This window comes from Ostrea edulis, chromosome 5 (assembly GCF_947568905.1).
Source record: "Ostrea edulis chromosome 5, xbOstEdul1.1, whole genome shotgun sequence".
Lineage (NCBI taxonomy): Eukaryota > Metazoa > Mollusca > Bivalvia > Ostreida > Ostreidae > Ostrea > Ostrea edulis.
The window spans coordinates 91,979,776-91,998,242 of record NC_079168.1 but is presented as its reverse complement, the minus strand read 5'-3'; the positions used below and the strand labels follow the sequence as shown (position 1 = coordinate 91,998,242).

At 34.5% G+C, this 18,467-nt stretch overlaps 1 protein-coding gene across 6 annotated transcripts; it reads right to left on the bottom strand.

Annotated features, from left to right (window-relative positions):
• Positions 1–1,836: 1,836 nt before the first annotated feature.
• LOC125649781 (alpha-ketoglutarate-dependent dioxygenase alkB homolog 6-like) lies at positions 1,837–18,454 on the bottom strand. Of its 6 annotated transcripts, XR_008795692.1 has the most exons (9): positions 15,427–16,203; positions 15,098–15,227; positions 12,699–12,745; positions 9,091–9,195; positions 8,573–8,689; positions 3,201–3,275; positions 3,024–3,115; positions 2,828–2,923; positions 2,479–2,616 (listed from the first exon to the last, which is right to left on the bottom strand). XR_008795692.1 is itself a non-coding variant. In XM_048877551.2 (6 exons), exons 1-6 carry the CDS (start codon positions 18,402–18,404, stop codon positions 2,344–2,346), a joined length of 705 nt encoding a protein of 234 aa, XP_048733508.2. In that variant the 5' UTR covers positions 18,405–18,451; the 3' UTR covers positions 1,837–2,343. The 6 variants fall into 6 exon arrangements, 4 of the variants coding, with proteins under 4 accessions (XP_048733508.2, XP_055995287.1, XP_048733513.2 ...); XR_008795693.1 differs by lacking the exon at positions 3,201–3,275 and having other exon boundaries at positions 15,427–16,200; XM_048877551.2 differs by lacking the exons at positions 2,828–2,923; positions 3,024–3,115; positions 3,201–3,275; positions 15,427–16,203 and adding an exon at positions 18,372–18,451 and having other exon boundaries at positions 1,837–2,616.
• Positions 18,455–18,467: the final 13 nt, after the last annotated feature.

Genomic DNA, 18,467 nt, shown 5'->3' with positions numbered 1-18,467 from the left:
AAACAAGAGGCCCATGGGCCACATTGCTCACCTGAGTCACCTTGGTCCATATCTAAAGACTTTCCATATATATTTGCATGTAAAACCTTAGTCCCTATTATGGCCCCAACTACCCCTGGAGGCCACGATTTTTGCAAACTTGAATCTACACTACGTCAGAAAGCTTTCATGTAAATGTCAACTTCTTTGGCCCAATGGTTCTTGAGAAGAAGATTTCTAAAGATTTTCCCCATATTTGTATGTAAAACTTTGACACCCCCCCCCCCACTTGTGGCCCCATCCTACCCCAGGGGGCCATGATTTGAACAAACTTAAATCTGCACTATGTCAGAAAGTTTTCATGTAAAAATCAGCTTTTCTGGCTCAGTGGTTCTTGAGAAAAAGATTTTTCCTATATATTTGTATGTTCCTTAGAAGAAGATTTTTAAAGTTTTTCCCTATATATTTGTATGTAAAACTTTGATCCCCCCTTGTGGCCCCATCCTACCCCCAGGGGCCATGATTTGAACAAACTTGAATCTGCAATATGTTAGGAAGCTTTCAGGCAAATTTCAGCTCTTCTGGCCCAGTGGTTCTTGAGAAGATTTTTAAATGATCCCACCCTATTTTTTTGATTATCTCCCCTTTGAAAGGCACATGGCCCTTCATTTGAACAAACTTGAAAGCCCTTCACCCAAGGATGCTTTTGGCCAAGTTTGGTTGAAATTGGCCCAGTGGTTCTGGAGTGCAAATTCAGGTTTGTTAAAATCATGAAACCTGGGGTTAGGATGGGACCACAATAGGGGATCAAAGTTTTATGTAAAGGATATAAGCCAAAAACTATGGGCCTTGATCAGTTATATTCTTTCTCTCACAGAATGGACAGTTTGAGGCTTATATCCTACTTAAAACATTACATCTTTTGTTCTAAGAATGGACAAGCTCAGGTAAACCCATTGACAATGATCAGTATGAATAAGGCTATTTTTGAATAGTCTGCCATGCATAAAAGTCTGTTTCTTTTGTTCACATATTGGACAATTTCAGGTAAGTAGTCTTGTCCTGCAGATTTTATATTCACTCACTGTAGTCCCGAGTCATCCTATGATGGGGAGAGCATTTTCATTGCACAATCAAAATTTAAGGATTTTAATGAAAGTACTGTGAATACTATCTTAAGTGTTATTCTGTATATGGAGGGTGAGAAAGTTATGGAGCCAAATTTTGATCTGAAAAGCATTGTTTTTTCGAATATTTGGATGAGGTAATTATTAACGCCAGCCAAAAGAACCCAATAAGCCCATCTCGTGAAATGAAATGATCGATTCATGAAAGCGAAAATAATAATTCAGAATTAGAATATGCTAATGAAGAAAACATTTTTAAAAAGCATCATGAAAGTTTTGGAATGTGCCAACGAAATTCAAATACAGCATGGAAATATGTCTTTCAAATTTAAGTTTTAATGCGATATAATAATAGCCAAAGGAATTTAAAAATTGTGACGCTTGGAGCAGATAATTCTACTAAGGGAAAATATTGTTTTAAGTGTTTCAGTGATTTTTCCGATATCTGTGTTGATTCTTACTTGTAGGGAAATTAAAATTAAATTGGTATGTCTTTGACAAACGTATTGTCTTTCTCTTATTTTCAGCCTACCTGTAGACGTCAAATAAGTTATTGGGTTTACTTGGCACTGTCCAATAAATTAACAATTACTTTCCATTATTTTTAAGAGCGGACAGTATCTGTTCTTTAAAATAATGGACAGCAATTGTCAGCTTATTGGACACCTACAGGTAACCTTTTCGCTACAAGTGGACTTTCTTCTATATAAAAGCTTAAAAACACAAAGGATTGCATAACAAAAATGTTTTAATCAGATTCAAGTAGACGTTTATATCATTTTTTCCTGTTTCTATATAAAACTTTACACAGGTGACCCAAGTTCCATAAGCAAATGATCTACACTCTATGAGGATGCTTCATTGACATGAACAGTTGTCAACTAGCTCGAGATAAAGTCCAGAATCAGATCCTGACATTGCCCAATCTTCACTTGTTGCATGTATATCAAATTCTAGACTTGTCATCAGTAAAGTTTCAAATCAATATCTCACCATATTTTCGCTACTTATTCTTGCATCTCAGGAGATATGGTTTGTACCTTCATTTTGAGCAAACTTGAAGGCCCCTGCATCCAAGATTTCTTGAGCACTGAAAACTGGCACAAATGGCCCAATAACTCTAAGGAATAAGTTGAAATGTGAAAACATTACAGAATGTCATTGAAAAGTGGATGGGCAAACATAATCTAAATAACTTGAAACCCTCAATGAAAATGAAGTAATAAAAGAGGAAATTTTACTTTTTACCAAACATGATCTTAGCTTTCAACACTTTTGGAACATGTCTAATAGTTAATGACACTCTGGAAGTCCTTGTTAATTTGTCATTCACTGATTTGGCCATCTCACACAATTCAATGTTGGCTATGGATTCTGTGATTGTGTCAAAAGTCCGTTCACTTATTCCATGTAAATAAGTTTTATACATATCATCACACACAAACACAAGACTTCTTGGTTCCAGCAAAATGGAGGTCACAAAACGGTCGTCAAAGGAAGTTTGTTCAGGCTGGAAAGAAACCAGAGGAAAACTTATAAACCCTACATGGAAATGAAGCACTATTTATAGAAAGGACAACAAAATATCAGTATTGTAAATCATCAATTGTTATAATCGCCATCAAAAGAAACGCAAATTACAAACCACTTTTACAAATTCAAAGATTAACATTCCCTACAATGAACTTTCTTAAAAGTTCATTTGTAGCTAAGAATTTTACCTTGATCATATAAAATTATTCAATAGAAAAGCTTGGGTTACTACTGGAACACCATTCTCCCTCCAATTTTATACACTCCTTTACATTTCGCTAGCCCTATTCAGAAGTGGAAGAAAATTAAAAACATGACAGATTTTTACACTTTATATGTACCAGAGCTTAAACAATATTTCCAAAAAATGGGTGTTATGTGTACCTCAGTTTACAAAGCAGGTCGAAATGAACTGCAACGGAACAACTTCCCAATACCAGCTGGGGAGGGGGCAATTTGTTGGGAACATACCAAGGCTACATATTGAAGCATAAATGTGTCGAAAGAAAAGTGCAAGAAACTACAAACCTAACGTGTAATTCAACTTTGATAATAGTTTACCATGTTGCTGTGATCTTTCTGATGCAGCAACACCCCTTTTTCTGTATTGGAAAATGGATCAAGAGGCCCACAGACCTTAAAGATTACCAAGTACTATAGCGTACAATTCAAATTCAATTACAATAGAAGGAAAGATGAAGTTTGAAGCATTTAAATCAGCCCATGTTCATCCCCCTCCCTTGATGAATGATGTAATTTTGGCACACAGCTGTATTCATTTTTCATTGTACTTCAGAAGAACAAGGTTTAAATGAAATACTTCCAGTATAAAACCCTCATTCACTTGTTCACTGTTTCATTTATAATTATGCACACAACACACAACATGCTTACAGTCTATTGCTACTAACCATGGGCTCAGTTGACACTGAAGGCCATGAATATTGTTATAATCATTATGATAACAAATAATTGTCACAATACATAAGGCTAAGGGAGATTCCTGCTACGGAAATAGAGATAAAGCTTTTCTAAGATTTAATACAGTGGAACCCCGTTATTACGTTCCCCCTTTATTACGTTAATTTAATACATACAAAGAGTTTCTTTCTTGAATCGAGGGGAGAACACATGGATTAACTTCATAACTTCGAAATTGCATTCATACCATTCACTTCTGCTGCCATAAAAAATTGGGGTTGGGGGTTGTGTCACAAAATATATCTTTATTTGTATATATGAATAATAGAAAACAATGGTTGTTAAAAAGGGGACCATTTCCTCCCCCTCCCTGATATATCCATTATCAGATTTGAAATGCTGAAATCGCCGTTCATTCCAATGGTGCCCAATATTAGCAAAGATAAATCATGACGTCATAAATTTCAATAGCTGGTATGTCTGAATTATTTTATCACATTTTTATTGATGATTTCCAATAATTCAATCATTTTTCTTTATCGATCATCGATTGACTTTCAAGAACTTGAGATAAAAAAATTCTATACTGAATACCTACAACATTTTTAAAAAGGATTTCCAAATTCATACCAATCGCAAGCTTACATAGCCTTTATAGGTTACTTTTATGATAAAAGGAACAAAAAACACTAATCAATGACAAAAATTTCTTCAGTTCGATACTTGCATTGAATCAACATCCACTTCAGTAGGCTATACACTTGGGTATTTTAATTAACGACAATAAACTGGAAATGACAATGTCTAAAAAAAACTATGAGTAATAGTGACTAAATGCTGAATAAAACAGGACATGGAAAAACTAGAAAATCCCCTATTACCTGTTCATGTATTGTCTGCACCAGAAGTATCAAGAGCTATTAAAACTGCAACATCACATGACTGCAGTGTGTAAATCAGAATAAAATGGTGTTCTGGAAGTGACTCAAAGCTTTCCTATTCATATATAGTTTAGGAAAAGATGAGAGGCAACTCTATCACATCCTCGCAACACAGATTCTCTGATTTAACTTATCACATCCTCTCTGTATGGATTTAACTTATCATACTCTCTCTGTACGGATTCTCTGATATAACTTATCACATCCTCTCTGTACGGATTCTCTGATATAACTTATCACATCCTCTCTGTACTCATTCTCTGATTTAACTTATCACACTCTCTCTGTACAGATTCTCTGATTTAACTTATCACATCCTCTCTGTATGGATTCTCTGATTTAACTATCACACTCTCTCTGTACGGATTTTCTGATTTAACTTATCACATCCTCTCTGTACGGATTCTCTGATTTAACTTATTACACTCTCTCTATATGGATTCTCTGATTTAACATATCACACTCTCTCTATATGGATTCTCTGATTTAACTTATCACACTCTCTCTGTACGGATATAACTGATCACACTCTCTCTGTACGGATTCTCTGATTTAACTTATCACACTCTCTCTGTACAGATTCTCTGATTTAACTTATCACATCCTCTCTGTACGGATTCTCTGATTTAACTTATCACATCCTCTCTGTACGCATTTCACTTATCACGGATTCTCTGATTTAACTTATCACATCCTCTCTGTACGCATTTCACTTATCACGGATTCTCTGATTTAACTTATCACATCCTCTCTGTACGGATATAACTTATCACACTCTTTCTGTACGGATTCTCTGATTTAACTTATCACACTCTTTCTGTACGGATTCTCTGATTTAACATATCACACTCTCTCTGTACGGATTCTCTGATTTAACTTATCACATCCTCTCTGTACAGACTCTCTGATTTAACTTATCACATCCTCTCTGTATGGATTTAACTTATCACACTCTCTCTATATGGATTCTCTGATTTAACATATCACACTCTCTCTATATGGATTCTCTGATTTAACATATCACACTCTCTCTGTACAGATTCTCTGATTTAACTTATCACATCCTCTCTGTACGGATTCTCTGATTTAACTTATCACACTCCCTCTGTATAGATTTTCTGATTTAACTTATCACATCCTCTCTGTACGCATTTCACTTATCACGGATTCTCTGATTTAACTTATCACATCCTCTCTGTACGGATTCTCTGATTTAACTTATCACATCCTCTCTGTACGGACTCTCTGATTTAACTTATCACATCCTCTCTGTATGGATTTAACTTATCACACTCTCTCTATATGGATTCTCTGATTTAACTTATCACACCCTCTCTGTACAGATTCTCTGATTTAACTTATCACACTCGCTCTGTACGGATTCTCTGATTTAACTTATCACACTCTTTCTGTACAGATTCTCTGATTTAACTTATCACACTCTCTCTGTACGGATTCTCTGATTTAACTTATCACATCCTCTCTGTACGCATTTCACTTATCACGGATTCTCTGATTTAACTTATCACATCCTCTCTGTACGCATTTCACTTATCACGGATTCTCTGATTTAACTTATCACATCCTCTCTGTACGGATATAACTTATCACACTCTTTCTGTACGGATTCTCTGATTTAACTTATCACACTCTTTCTGTACGGATTCTCTGATTTAACATATCACACTCTCTCTGTACGGATTCTCTGATTTAACTTATCACATCCTCTCTGTACAGACTCTCTGATTTAACTTATCACATCCTCTCTGTATGGATTTAACTTATCACACTCTCTCTATATGGATTCTCTGATTTAACATATCACACTCTCTCTATATGGATTCTCTGATTTAACATATCACACTCTCTCTGTACAGATTCTCTGATTTAACTTATCACATCCTCTCTGTACGGATTCTCTGATTTAACTTATCACACTCCCTCTGTATGGATTTTCTGATTTAACTTATCACATCCTCTCTGTACGCATTTCACTTATCACGGATTCTCTGATTTAACTTATCACATCCTCTCTGTACGGATTCTCTGATTTAACTTATCACATCCTCTCTGTACGGACTCTCTGATTTAACTTATCACATCCTCTCTGTATGGATTTAACTTATCACACTCTCTCTATATGGATTCTCTGATTTAACTTATCACACCCTCTCTGTACAGATTCTCTGATTTAACTTATCACACTCGCTCTGTACGGATTCTCTGATTTAACTTATCACACTCTTTCTGTACATATTCTCTGATTTAACTTATCACACTCTCTCTGTACGGATTCTCTGATTTAACTTATCACATCCTCTCTGTACGGACTCTCTGATTTAACTTATCACATCCTCTCTGTATGGATTTAACTTATCACACTCTCTCTATATGGATTCTCTGATTTAACTTATCACACCCTCTCTGTACAGATTCTCTGATTTAACTTATCACACTCGCTCTGTACGGATTCTCTGATTTAACTTATCACACTCTTTCTGTACATATTCTCTGATTTAACTTATCACACTCTCTCTGTACGGATTCTCTGATTTAACTTATCACACTCTTTCTGTACATATTCTCTGATTTAACTTATCACATCCTTTCTGTATGGATTTAACTTATCACACTCTCTCTATATGGATTCTCTGATTTAACTTATCACACCCTCTCTGTACAGATTCTCTCATTTAACTTATCACACTCGCTCTGTACGGATTCTCTGATTTAACTTATCACACCCTCTCTGTATGGATTCTCTGATTTAACTTATCACATCCTCTCTGTACAGATTCTCTGATTTAACTTATCACATCCTCTCTGTACAGATTCTCTGATTTAACTTATCACACTCTCTGTATGGATTCTCTGATTTAACTTATCACACTCTCTGTACGGATTCTCTGATTTAACTTATCACATCCTCTCTGTACAGATTCTCTGATTTAACTTATCACACTCTCTCTGTACGGATTCTCTGATTTAACTTATCACACTCTCTGTACGGATTCTCTGATTTAACTTATCACATCCTCTCTGTACAGATTCTCTGATATAACTTATCACATCCTCTCTGTATGGATTCTCTGATTTAACTTATCACATCCTCGCTGTATGGATTCTCTGATTTAACATATCACATCCTCTCTGTACGGATATAACTTATCACACTCTCTCTGTACGGATTCTCTGATTTAACTTATCACACCCTCTCTGTACAGATTCTCTGATTTAACTTATCACATCCTCTCTGTATGGATTCTCTGATTTAACTTATCACACTCTCTCTGTACGGATTCTCTGATTTAACTTATCACACTCTCTGTACGGATTCTCTGATTTAACTTATCACACTCTCTCTGTACGGATTCTCTGATATAACTTATCACACTCTCTCTGTACGGATTCTCTGATATAACTTATCACACCCTCTCTGTACGGATTCTCTGATTTAACTTATCACACTCTCTCTGTACGGATTCTCTGATTTAACTTATCACATCCTCTCTGTACGGATTCTCTGATTTAACTTATCACACTCTCTCTGTACGGATTCTCTGATTTAACTTATCAAATCCTCTCTGTACGGATTCTCTGATTTAACTTATCACACTCTCTCTATATGGATTCTCTGATTTAACTTATCACATCCTCTCTGTACGCATTTCACTTATCACGGATTCTCTGATTTAACTTATCACATCCTCTCTGTACAGATTCTCTGATTTCACATATCACACTCTCTCTGTACGGATTCTCTGATATAACTTATCACACCCTCTCTGTACGGATTCTCTGATTTAACTTATCACACTCTCTCTGTACGGATTCTCTGATTTAACTTACCAAATCCTCTCTGTATGGATTCTCTGATTTAACTTATCACATCCTCTCTGTACGGATTCTCTGATTTAACTTATCACACTCTCTCTATATGAATTCTCTGATTTAACTTATCACATCCTCTCTGTACGGATTCTCTGATATAACATATCACACTCTCTCTGTAGAGATTCTCTGATTTAACTTATCACATCCTCTCTGTACAGATTCTCTGATTTAACTTACCACATCCTCCCTGTACTCATTCTTTGCATTAAGTGGGCGATAAAACTCTAGCACTGTATGGGACCCCAGACTTATTGTGGAGACGACTGGGAAAAAGAGAGGACCATCCTCATGTGGCTGCAAAATCATATACATGTATTTATGTTTCCAATGTTTGTAACGATAGCACTTTCTTCCTTAATGTGTTTCTGTTGTGAAAGAAGCAAGTATGAATCTTGATAAATATAGTACGTTAATATCAATGGCTGGGAATTTCAACAGAAATGAAAGCAGAATGTAAATATAAGAAATAAACTTCTTTTTTGAAAATACATGAAGGAACTGCAGCACTTCAAGCCAGCATATTTTTCATGAAGCGCTAACGTGCTCCATAAAGTATGCTGGCGTGAAGTATCACAGTTCATACCCTCAAGTATTTTTGAATATACAAGCAAATTCAGAAAAGTTTTTTTTGCAAAATGGATAATTTGCAATGTACAGGAAGTATGTCATTTGTTTAAAACATAAGCAACTTTTACCATAATTCCTTGTCCAGCCAGGTACTCATTGACTAGGATATGGTTCGGCATTTTGTCACCAAATAACCCCAAGGCTGCTACTTTTTCTGTGTAAATTTTCAGCCACTAGAAAAAAAAAAAAATAAGAGGCCCATGGGCCACATCGCTCACCTAAGTCACCTTGGCCCATATTTCAAGATTTTCCTTATCGGTATATATTTGCATATAAAACTTTGATCCCTATTGTGGCCCCAACCTACCCCCAGGGGCCATGATTTTTACAAACTTGAATTTGCACTAGGTCAGGAAGCTTTCATGTAAATGTAAAACTTCTTTTGCCCAATGGTTCTTGAGAAGAAAATTTTCAAAGATTTTCCTTACACAATTTGTATGTAAAATTTTGATCCCCTATTGTGACCCCATCCTTCCCAGGGGGGTGGGGGTGGCATGATTTTAACAAACTTGAATCTGAACTATGTCAGGAAGCTTTCCTGTAAATATGAACTTTTTTGGCCCAGTGATTATTCACAAGAAGATTTTTAAAGATTTTCCCTATATATTTATATGTAAAACTTTGATCCTCTATTGTGGCTCCAACCTATACCCGGGGGCCATGATTTTAACAACCTTAAATCTGCATTATGTCAGGAGGCTTTTATGTAAATTTGTACTTTCCTGGCCAAGTGGTTCTTGAGAAGATTTTAAAAGATTTTTCCTTTATATTCGCATGTAAAACTTTGATCCCCTATTGTGGCCCCATCCTACTCCTGGAGGTTATGGTTTTAACAAACTGTAATCTGCACTATGCCAGGAAGCTTTCAAGAAAATTTCAGATCTTCTGGCCCAGTGGTTCTTGAGAAATTTTTTAAATGACCCCCACCCTATTTTGGCATTTTTGTGATTATCTCCCATTCAAAGGGGGCATAGCCCTTTATTTGAATAAACTTGAAAGCCCTTCAAGCAAGGATGCTTTTTGTCCAGTTTAGTTGAAATTGGCCCAGTGGTTTTTGAGAAGAAGTAAATAAAGTGCACCGCCACGGCACATGATACGCCCGTCACATATTGTTAACATGAACATATCACCATGAAGAGATAGGTATGCATGGAACCAAATGTCAACCTTCCTTTAAGAATCTTACCCACTTTATGGCCTCATGTGACATTGCTTCAAATATTGATAATGTAAGCTTGATGATTTTTAAAAGGATATAAAAACATTTTCCCAAATGTTTTCAATGAAATGATTAAAGTGCAAGATAGCCCTTTATCCAAGCAAACAACTTACAATAAATGGGAATACTCAAAAAGGTTGATTTATTCAACATATCAAAAAATACATATATCAGTATCTGCCTTTGTCAAATCTTCAAGTATAAAAGTAAAATATGCATGGTGATGTCAATATAAATAAATATAGATTAAAAACGGTTATTTCAAACACTGGTGCATCTCCTATGGTGTAGTTATTAATTAGAAAAAAATAATACATCATATATTTCTCAACTGGTTGTGTTAGACTTGAGAAATGCACATCTGCAGCTTTGCTCATTGTATTTTAAGGAATGAAGAACAATGCACAGCGTAATAAAACATCAAACATTAGTCATTATGTTTATTCTTAGACTGTAAAACTGTCATCTTAGTGAGACATGACAATCTGCACCTTGTTGTTGAGATATAAAATAAAAATATATTTTACAATATCATATTAATTCTTAAACTTTATACCAAATTAACTTTCAAAGTAATGGCTACCAATTAGAACTGTTCTAAAATTTGACAGATCAATTAGAAGGCCAGATTCCTCTGCCCAATTCCCTGATTGCAAGAGATATAGATAGCACCTCCTTGATCAGATTGCTGTAACAGAAATCTTCTAAACTCATTAATTAATCTGTAATTTGACAGAATGCAATTTTTCTGTTAGCAAAATGCCTCCTGAATTGCTTGATAATTACACCCATGGGACAAGGGAAATTTCTCTTGTTACTGACACAAAAGAAATAATTTGTTTGTTATATACTGCTGTATAGTACAGTGTATATAATGAAGAATGTGTAGTTTCTTGAATTAACATTTTTTAATATGGTTATTGCAATACTATTTCATCTGTTCAGATTTACACAAATGCCCAATCTGCAGCTTTGTTCATTGTATATCTTTTTTCTGAACAATGCCACAGCCATAACAAAACATCAAAATACTAATCATTAAAATAGGCCTTTATACATATTGCAACCATTTGTTGTCTTAGTGAGAAATGATACTCTGCATATAGGTTGCTGAGAAAAAAAATTAAAAATTATATAGTACAATGTCAAATTAATTTTGAAAATAAAGACTAACCACAACAAACAAATTCACTTTCACAAATAATTTCTGGTATATCTGCAATTAAGAGGCTAAGATCTCTCTGCCCAATTCCCTAGAGATAAAGATAACACCTGCTTGATCATGTTGATCAGAGATGCTCTACACAAAACTCATTAATTAGTCTTGTCAAAATGCCCTTTGCATGCTACTCCCATGGGACAAGTGGAATTTCTCATGTTATTGTTAGAAACAAAGGAAACATTACATAGGCTAAAAAAAAGCTGTACAGTATATCATAAAAAAAATATGTGTTTTCTTGATGTAACATTTTTGAATGAGGTTTTCTACAAAACTCTTATATGAGTAGGGATTGTACCAATTATAACATACTTTTTTCAAAAAATCACTTCAACTAAATGTCACAGTGACCTTAAAGTACAGTGCGACACACCTTCTACCTAAGATGCATAAGATGACCAAGTTTCATGATTCTAGATCAAATAGTTTTCAAGTTATGAGCCGGACAGGGTTTTACCATATTTGGCCATATCTTCTTAATTAAAAGTCACAGCGACCTGGTTTTAATGTGCGACACACCTTCTACCCAAGATGTATCAACTGACAAAGTTTGATTATTCTAGGCCTTATAGTATTTAAGTTATGAGCCGGACACGAAAAAGCTAACAGACGGACGGACAGACGGATGGACATGAAGGCCATAACATAATACGGGCCATCTTAAGACGGGCGTATAAAAATGTGAAAAGTTTACAGACAGACGATGGACAACGGGGGATCAGAAAAGCTCAGGTGAGCTAAATAGCATTGGTATTTCAATATTGTTTCCAATTCTCAATGAAGACACTGATGTGCAAAAGACCTCATAACTTATAAAAGCCAATACTTAATAAAATATGGATGTAAGGAATGAATGTTTTGTTTGTTTATAGTAAATGGCCAAAAATAAACTAATAGACATTTGTTCCTAATCCAAATTCTTCATCCAACAGAGTAGCAACAAAACTGTAAACACTACCTGTGGTATTTCTGTAACAAAACTGTAAACACAACCTGTGGTATTTCTGTAACAAAACTGTAAACACAACCTGTGGTATTTCTGTAACAAAACTGTAAACACAACCTGTGGTATTTCTGTAACAAAACTGTAAACACAACCTGTGGTATTTCTGTAACAAAACTGTAAACACTACCTGTGGTATTTCTGTAACAAAACTGTAAACACAACCTGTGGTATTTCTGTAACAAAACTGTAAACACTACCTGTGGTATTTCTGTAACAAAACTGTAAACACTACCTGTGGTATTTCTTCGGCCACCATACCCTTTGGATGAGGCAAGCCACCTGTTTTAAAGAAAAGATATGATAGATTTCTTACAAACTAGTGAGTTTTGTTGTACTCTGTTATAAACTTGAATCTGCACTATGTTGGGAATTTTACACTTTCAAGTAAATCTCCACTCTTATGGCTCAGTGGTTCTTGAGAAGAAGATTTTTAAAGGTTTACCATATATATTCGCATGAAGAACTTTGATCCCTATAGTGGCCCCACCCTTCCCCCAGGGGGCCATGATTTTAATAAATTTGAATCTGCATTATGTAAGGGCTGTTCCATTAAAACATATGAGGTACCCAGGGAAGGCACTTTAAAATTTGGGTAACCACCCATAGAAGCATAAAAATGTAATGAGGGACCACTCACAGAAGCAATTTTAGATAGTGCGGCACCACCCATAGAAGTGAAATAAATGTGAAATACACTTTTTCTTTAAATTCAATATGTATGAATGACTATTTATAACCCCTGAATAGAGGTCTATTTTCAGATGTTCCCAAGCATGATAGTAAAGAGAAGAGTATCTTGGGTCTCATCACCATTCAAATAACTGGCCATCAATGAAGCTTAATCATAGAACCATCAATTTATTTTATCAAGACTGTCTTTCTTAAACACGATGAGCTAAATCAATTTTATAAGTCTACCTGTCCATAAAAAGCCTAGTTTTGTAAATGTTCAAGAACAACTATTAGGCCACAGTTTTTTAATTTATTGGTTTACGGATTTTAAAAATAAAATTTAGGGTCGGTCGGGAGGGAAAAAAATAAAATAAAATAAACATTTTTAATATCTATTGTTTCATTTTCAATAAATCATTAACATTATTTCATGAGTACAAATAAACAAAACATGTATTTTAAAAATATTAGATAAAAAATTCTTTAGAGTGACTAGTATATTAATATGAATTTTGGAAAAAAAATGCAATTTCAAATTCAGTGTATAACTATATACATGTATCTATGTTACACTTTGGTAGAACATAAGCCGAGGATGTGTAAGGTCATATCTCTTTGATGTATCCAGTATTTATATAATGTTGTTCAGTAATTTTGCTGTATTATGCTCAATAAAGATTTTACATTAACAAATTGTAAACATAAAGAAAAAAAATTAATAGAGGGCAAAGCCCTCTCACGGCCCTAATTTCCGGTCGCTATAATTTTAGAGTCAAACCGGAAACGATAACCGGATCGCGGAACCTCATCGACCGAGATAAAATGAAGACAGAAAACGGCGTTTGTTTCACATTCTACTTTCAACCCTTCCCTTCTCTTGTTGCATTCCTCTCAGTTTCGGTAAAAAAAATAAAGATTTTATCAAAACAACCACCCACAGATGCAGTTTTCTGGCAGTAGGTACCCACCATAGATGCAATTTTCTACCAATGACAAGCACCCATAGATTTTTTTTAAATTGCCGTCCCCGGGTACCTCATATGTTTTAATGGAACAGCCCTAAGGAAGCTTTCATGTAAATCTCCACTATTATGGCTCAGTGGTTCTTGAGAAGATTTTTAAAGATTTTCCCTATATATCAAAATGTAAAACTTTGATCCCCTATTATAGCTCCACCCTACCCCAGGGGTCATGATTTTTCCACTATATCAGAACACCTTCATGTAATTCAGCTTTAGTGGCCCAGTGGTAACATTCTTGAGAAATCTTTTAGTTCAAAAGGGGCATAACTCCCAGAAAAATTGTTGATTCAGAATCAAAATTACCCGGGAACATGCACATCTACACAGTGTGTACTTATTAACTACAAAGTTTCACGAAATTCTGTTAAGCAGTCTCAGAGGAGTTATGCTGACAAGAAAGCGACTGATGGACTAATGGACTGACAGATGGGTCAAATACATTATACTCTCCACACCTTCATTGTGCAGGGTATAAATATTGTACTTTATGCTGTTACTGTAAATGGATTTTGTTTATATATGCTGTAGCTCAATCCAAGAATCAAATCCATTGCCCCAGAATTTGTTTTTCAAGCAATTAATTTTTTTTATGTATACTATTCCACATGTTGTAACCTTATTCAGATTTAAAGGTATAAAATTGTGCAGTACAATGCCCTTGTAAACTGGACAGTTTTAAACCAAATAAAACTCCAAGAACTCTTAATTAATTAAGCCAGAAATTCTAACTCCCAGAACTCTTAGTTAATAGAGTACATTTGGTACCCATATAAAACTCAGTATTTCTTTTGTGAGATAGGAAGGGTGTTTTAAGGCATCTGTAAAATTGTGATGGCAGACAGTTTCTAATCTCTATAACTACATGTACATGTCTGCATTAAAACTCATTAAAACATGGGATTATGTTAAAAGAAATGTATCTAAATGCAGAACTTGCCCCAATTCTGTAATCTTCTGTTGGAAAGTTGTGTCCATTTTGGCTTTGGTGCAGAATTAACCTGATGTAGTAGGTACTGTTCCTCTTCCTCGGTTATGAAGTTTGGTATATAATAAATATTTGGTGGTGCCTAAATATATATACAAAAAAAGTCCATTCAAATAATCTGGATCTGTCCAGTAAATATCAGTTTTTACAAATGTCATTTCAAATACCATTTGAAGTTTAGCAATGAACCTCTCTATGATTAAAGGTTTAAAGGTCAAAGTCACCTGGTTAGTGGTTACATATTGTTAATTTGTAAGATGATATCTCAAATATTGTTTGACCTTCAAAAGTGAAATTTCATTCCTAAAAATTTCAATCAAACAAGCATTCTGAGAGTATTGCATGGCAACACATCAGTCTCCTACTGGCTGCAAAAATTACTGGACCGCAACAATATTCAAAGTTCATTATGTAGGTTATGGTAAAGGGGAAAATTGAGGAACCAGGATAGGAATGGTTGGAAATTTATCAAACTATTCAGGTACAAAGACTAGACCTGGAAAAAAGACAAATTTATAATTAGGTTTAAGTCTTTAACCAAGTCAATAAACTGTGAAATGTAGGTGATCATGAATAATTTAGCTATTATGATTGTGGTATTACTATGCTAAAAGTTTTAATGAGTGTTGTCTACAAAAATAAGAAACTTTGAAGTAATAAACTTTAAGGTGGCTCACTATACCCTGAAATAGTTTCTCAAATCAGTACGAATTGATTTAATCATAAAAGACATGATGATATATGTCAAAAAGGCAGAAAATATGCAAATTTGGATAAAAACATGATTTTCAAAAATTTATTTCAACACATATGAACAACTTTAAAGATTCTGGCGGATTTGAATTCGAGATTTGCAGTTCATCAGCCCAATGATTTAACCACTGAGCTACGAACAAATCAATCGATACAAATAATTCCACAAAGCATTTTTCGCCATCTTGTGACGTAGTGTTATACAGAGTATTAGCTTTAGTGTAGTGAGCTACCTTAAGCTGGTGTGACAGTGGACGTGACTCCATTAGTTCTTGTCAATTTTGTAGAAGCAAACTAAAAATGTACCAATTATCAAATGAAAATGCTTACGTCTTAGGATCAACATGGCCATGGCATGAGTGGTGCTCAAACTCTTGACCTCCTGGTTATGAAGCAAACACTCTACCACTGAGCTAACAAGACCAGTGACATACTATCAAGAAACTTTTATTTGGCCCATTCTGTACACAGTCACCTTGATCCCTTCAGACTTTGCAAGGCCTCCAATGACTCTGATAAATGGTACATAATACAACCGTCACAAGCTTATGTTGGGTGTTTCTCTTAAGCCATGATTTGTAGAACTTTAATTACTAAAAGTAGTATTAGCATCATCAAGCCGCAATTTCTTTTGCATCGCATGAATAAAAGGCCCTTGCTTAAAACTGTGACAGAAGGTAAATAGACAAACAAAAAAATATTTAATTATGTAAAATATTTTCCACAAAACTTCAACAACCTGCAATTTTTTCAAACATCAAAGAAAATAAGAAAATTGTTGGGAATCAAAATCCTTGCAATATGTACATCTTTAAGTTGTTGAAAACTATGAGCGGAGCTAAACATACAAACCAATAATACTTCCTCAAAACTGACCAAGTTCATCAAACAGTAATTTTCTCAAAAATTGAAGAAAATCAACATTGAATTAGATGGACAAATTATGTACCCTCCAGGCTCCATGTAACATTAAATTTCAAATAAAGGGGCAAAACTCCTGCAAAAGAGGTCCAAATGGATCAAAATTGCATCATGATTTACATTGTTTCACAAAGAAGCTACAGAGCAAGTTCAGCTTGATATGTAACAGAAAAATGAAAATAGAAAGCGAAAACCTAAAATGGATGGATGGACATATAAAGACATTACTATACCATAATACTTCCCATCCAAAGACTAGGACACTGTAGAAAACTACAAAGTCTATTTCAAATACTAATTTAAAATGCTTCATTAAGTATACTGGCATAAAGCATTCAATGCTTATGCATTTTCAAAAATGAAATTTCTTTCTTAAGGTAGCTCATTACACTAAAATTTTATTTAATGGCTCGTTAAAACACCTCTTACGAAGTATTTATCACTATTCAGAGGGTGGGAGGGGGAGGGGAGAGGGCTTTCCCCTTGTTCAGATGAACTTGATCAATGCAGGGTAAGTACTAGTATACTTTAGCACCATTTAAGCTAAATCACAACCTTCGACTGTGTTTGAAAGAAAGTAATGTTTTAAAGGTTTTTTTTCTCTATATATTGTAGTATAGCCTTGCTTATCTTGAATACAGAGCCAATGTTTGTGTATAAATATTCAATGTACAGTACCTGGCCATGAGTATGTTCCAAAAGAAAATTTCCACTTCATATTTCATACAAAACCTGGATAATTATGTTTTCAATTAATTTTCCTAAACTCATTTCTTGATCAATTTTGATGAAATAAAAAGCACTGATCTCAGAATTATTTACAGTATCATCTAATAATTTCAGAATTATTATATCATAATCTATTGTAAAGATTTGACAATTCTAATACAAGGTTTTGATTTGAGAGTACTTACTCTTTATATAAGTATGTGTAATTTTGGAATTAAAAATATCAACATTATGATTGAAATGTTATCTCTCTGCAATATTGCATTGTAACATTTTTTTCCCCTCAAAATTATGACAGTTTCTTCTGATATTTTTAAACAAAATGTTTTTTATTTCATTCAAATAGAGGAAAAATTGGCTCCAAGCGAAAATTTTGAAAATGTTTGGTTTTGTATGAAATATATAGTGGAAATTTTCTTTGGGGACATACTTATGGCCAAGTACTGTATTCTTTTGACATGGTCCTATATCTTGATTAAAATCATTTAATTCTTTATCCCCTTGAGGTTGATCCGTTTCAAAATATCAATTACAGTCTAACTCGAGGCTAAGAGTTACTTAGATAGAATGTTCTATCGTTAAAATGATAATGTCCTACGGACCCGATAGGGCCTGTCCCGAGACACAGTTAGATTATTCTAACTAAGAGTTACTAAGAAAAGCAAGATTATTTCGGAGTACATCTGATAAGCTGATTCAAAATATCTCATTTTATTAGATCTACAAAGATTGTCAACTGGATATGAAACCAGTTCTGCTGATCATAAACACAGTTTGATCGGCTGTGACAGGATATTTAATGATAGGTGCTATACCGTAATACCTTCTCAACTATGTATTTCTTCATGTCACCCATTGGGACTTTACAACATTGAGAACCAGTTTACATGTTGAACCAGTTATTTCGTATAGATATTTT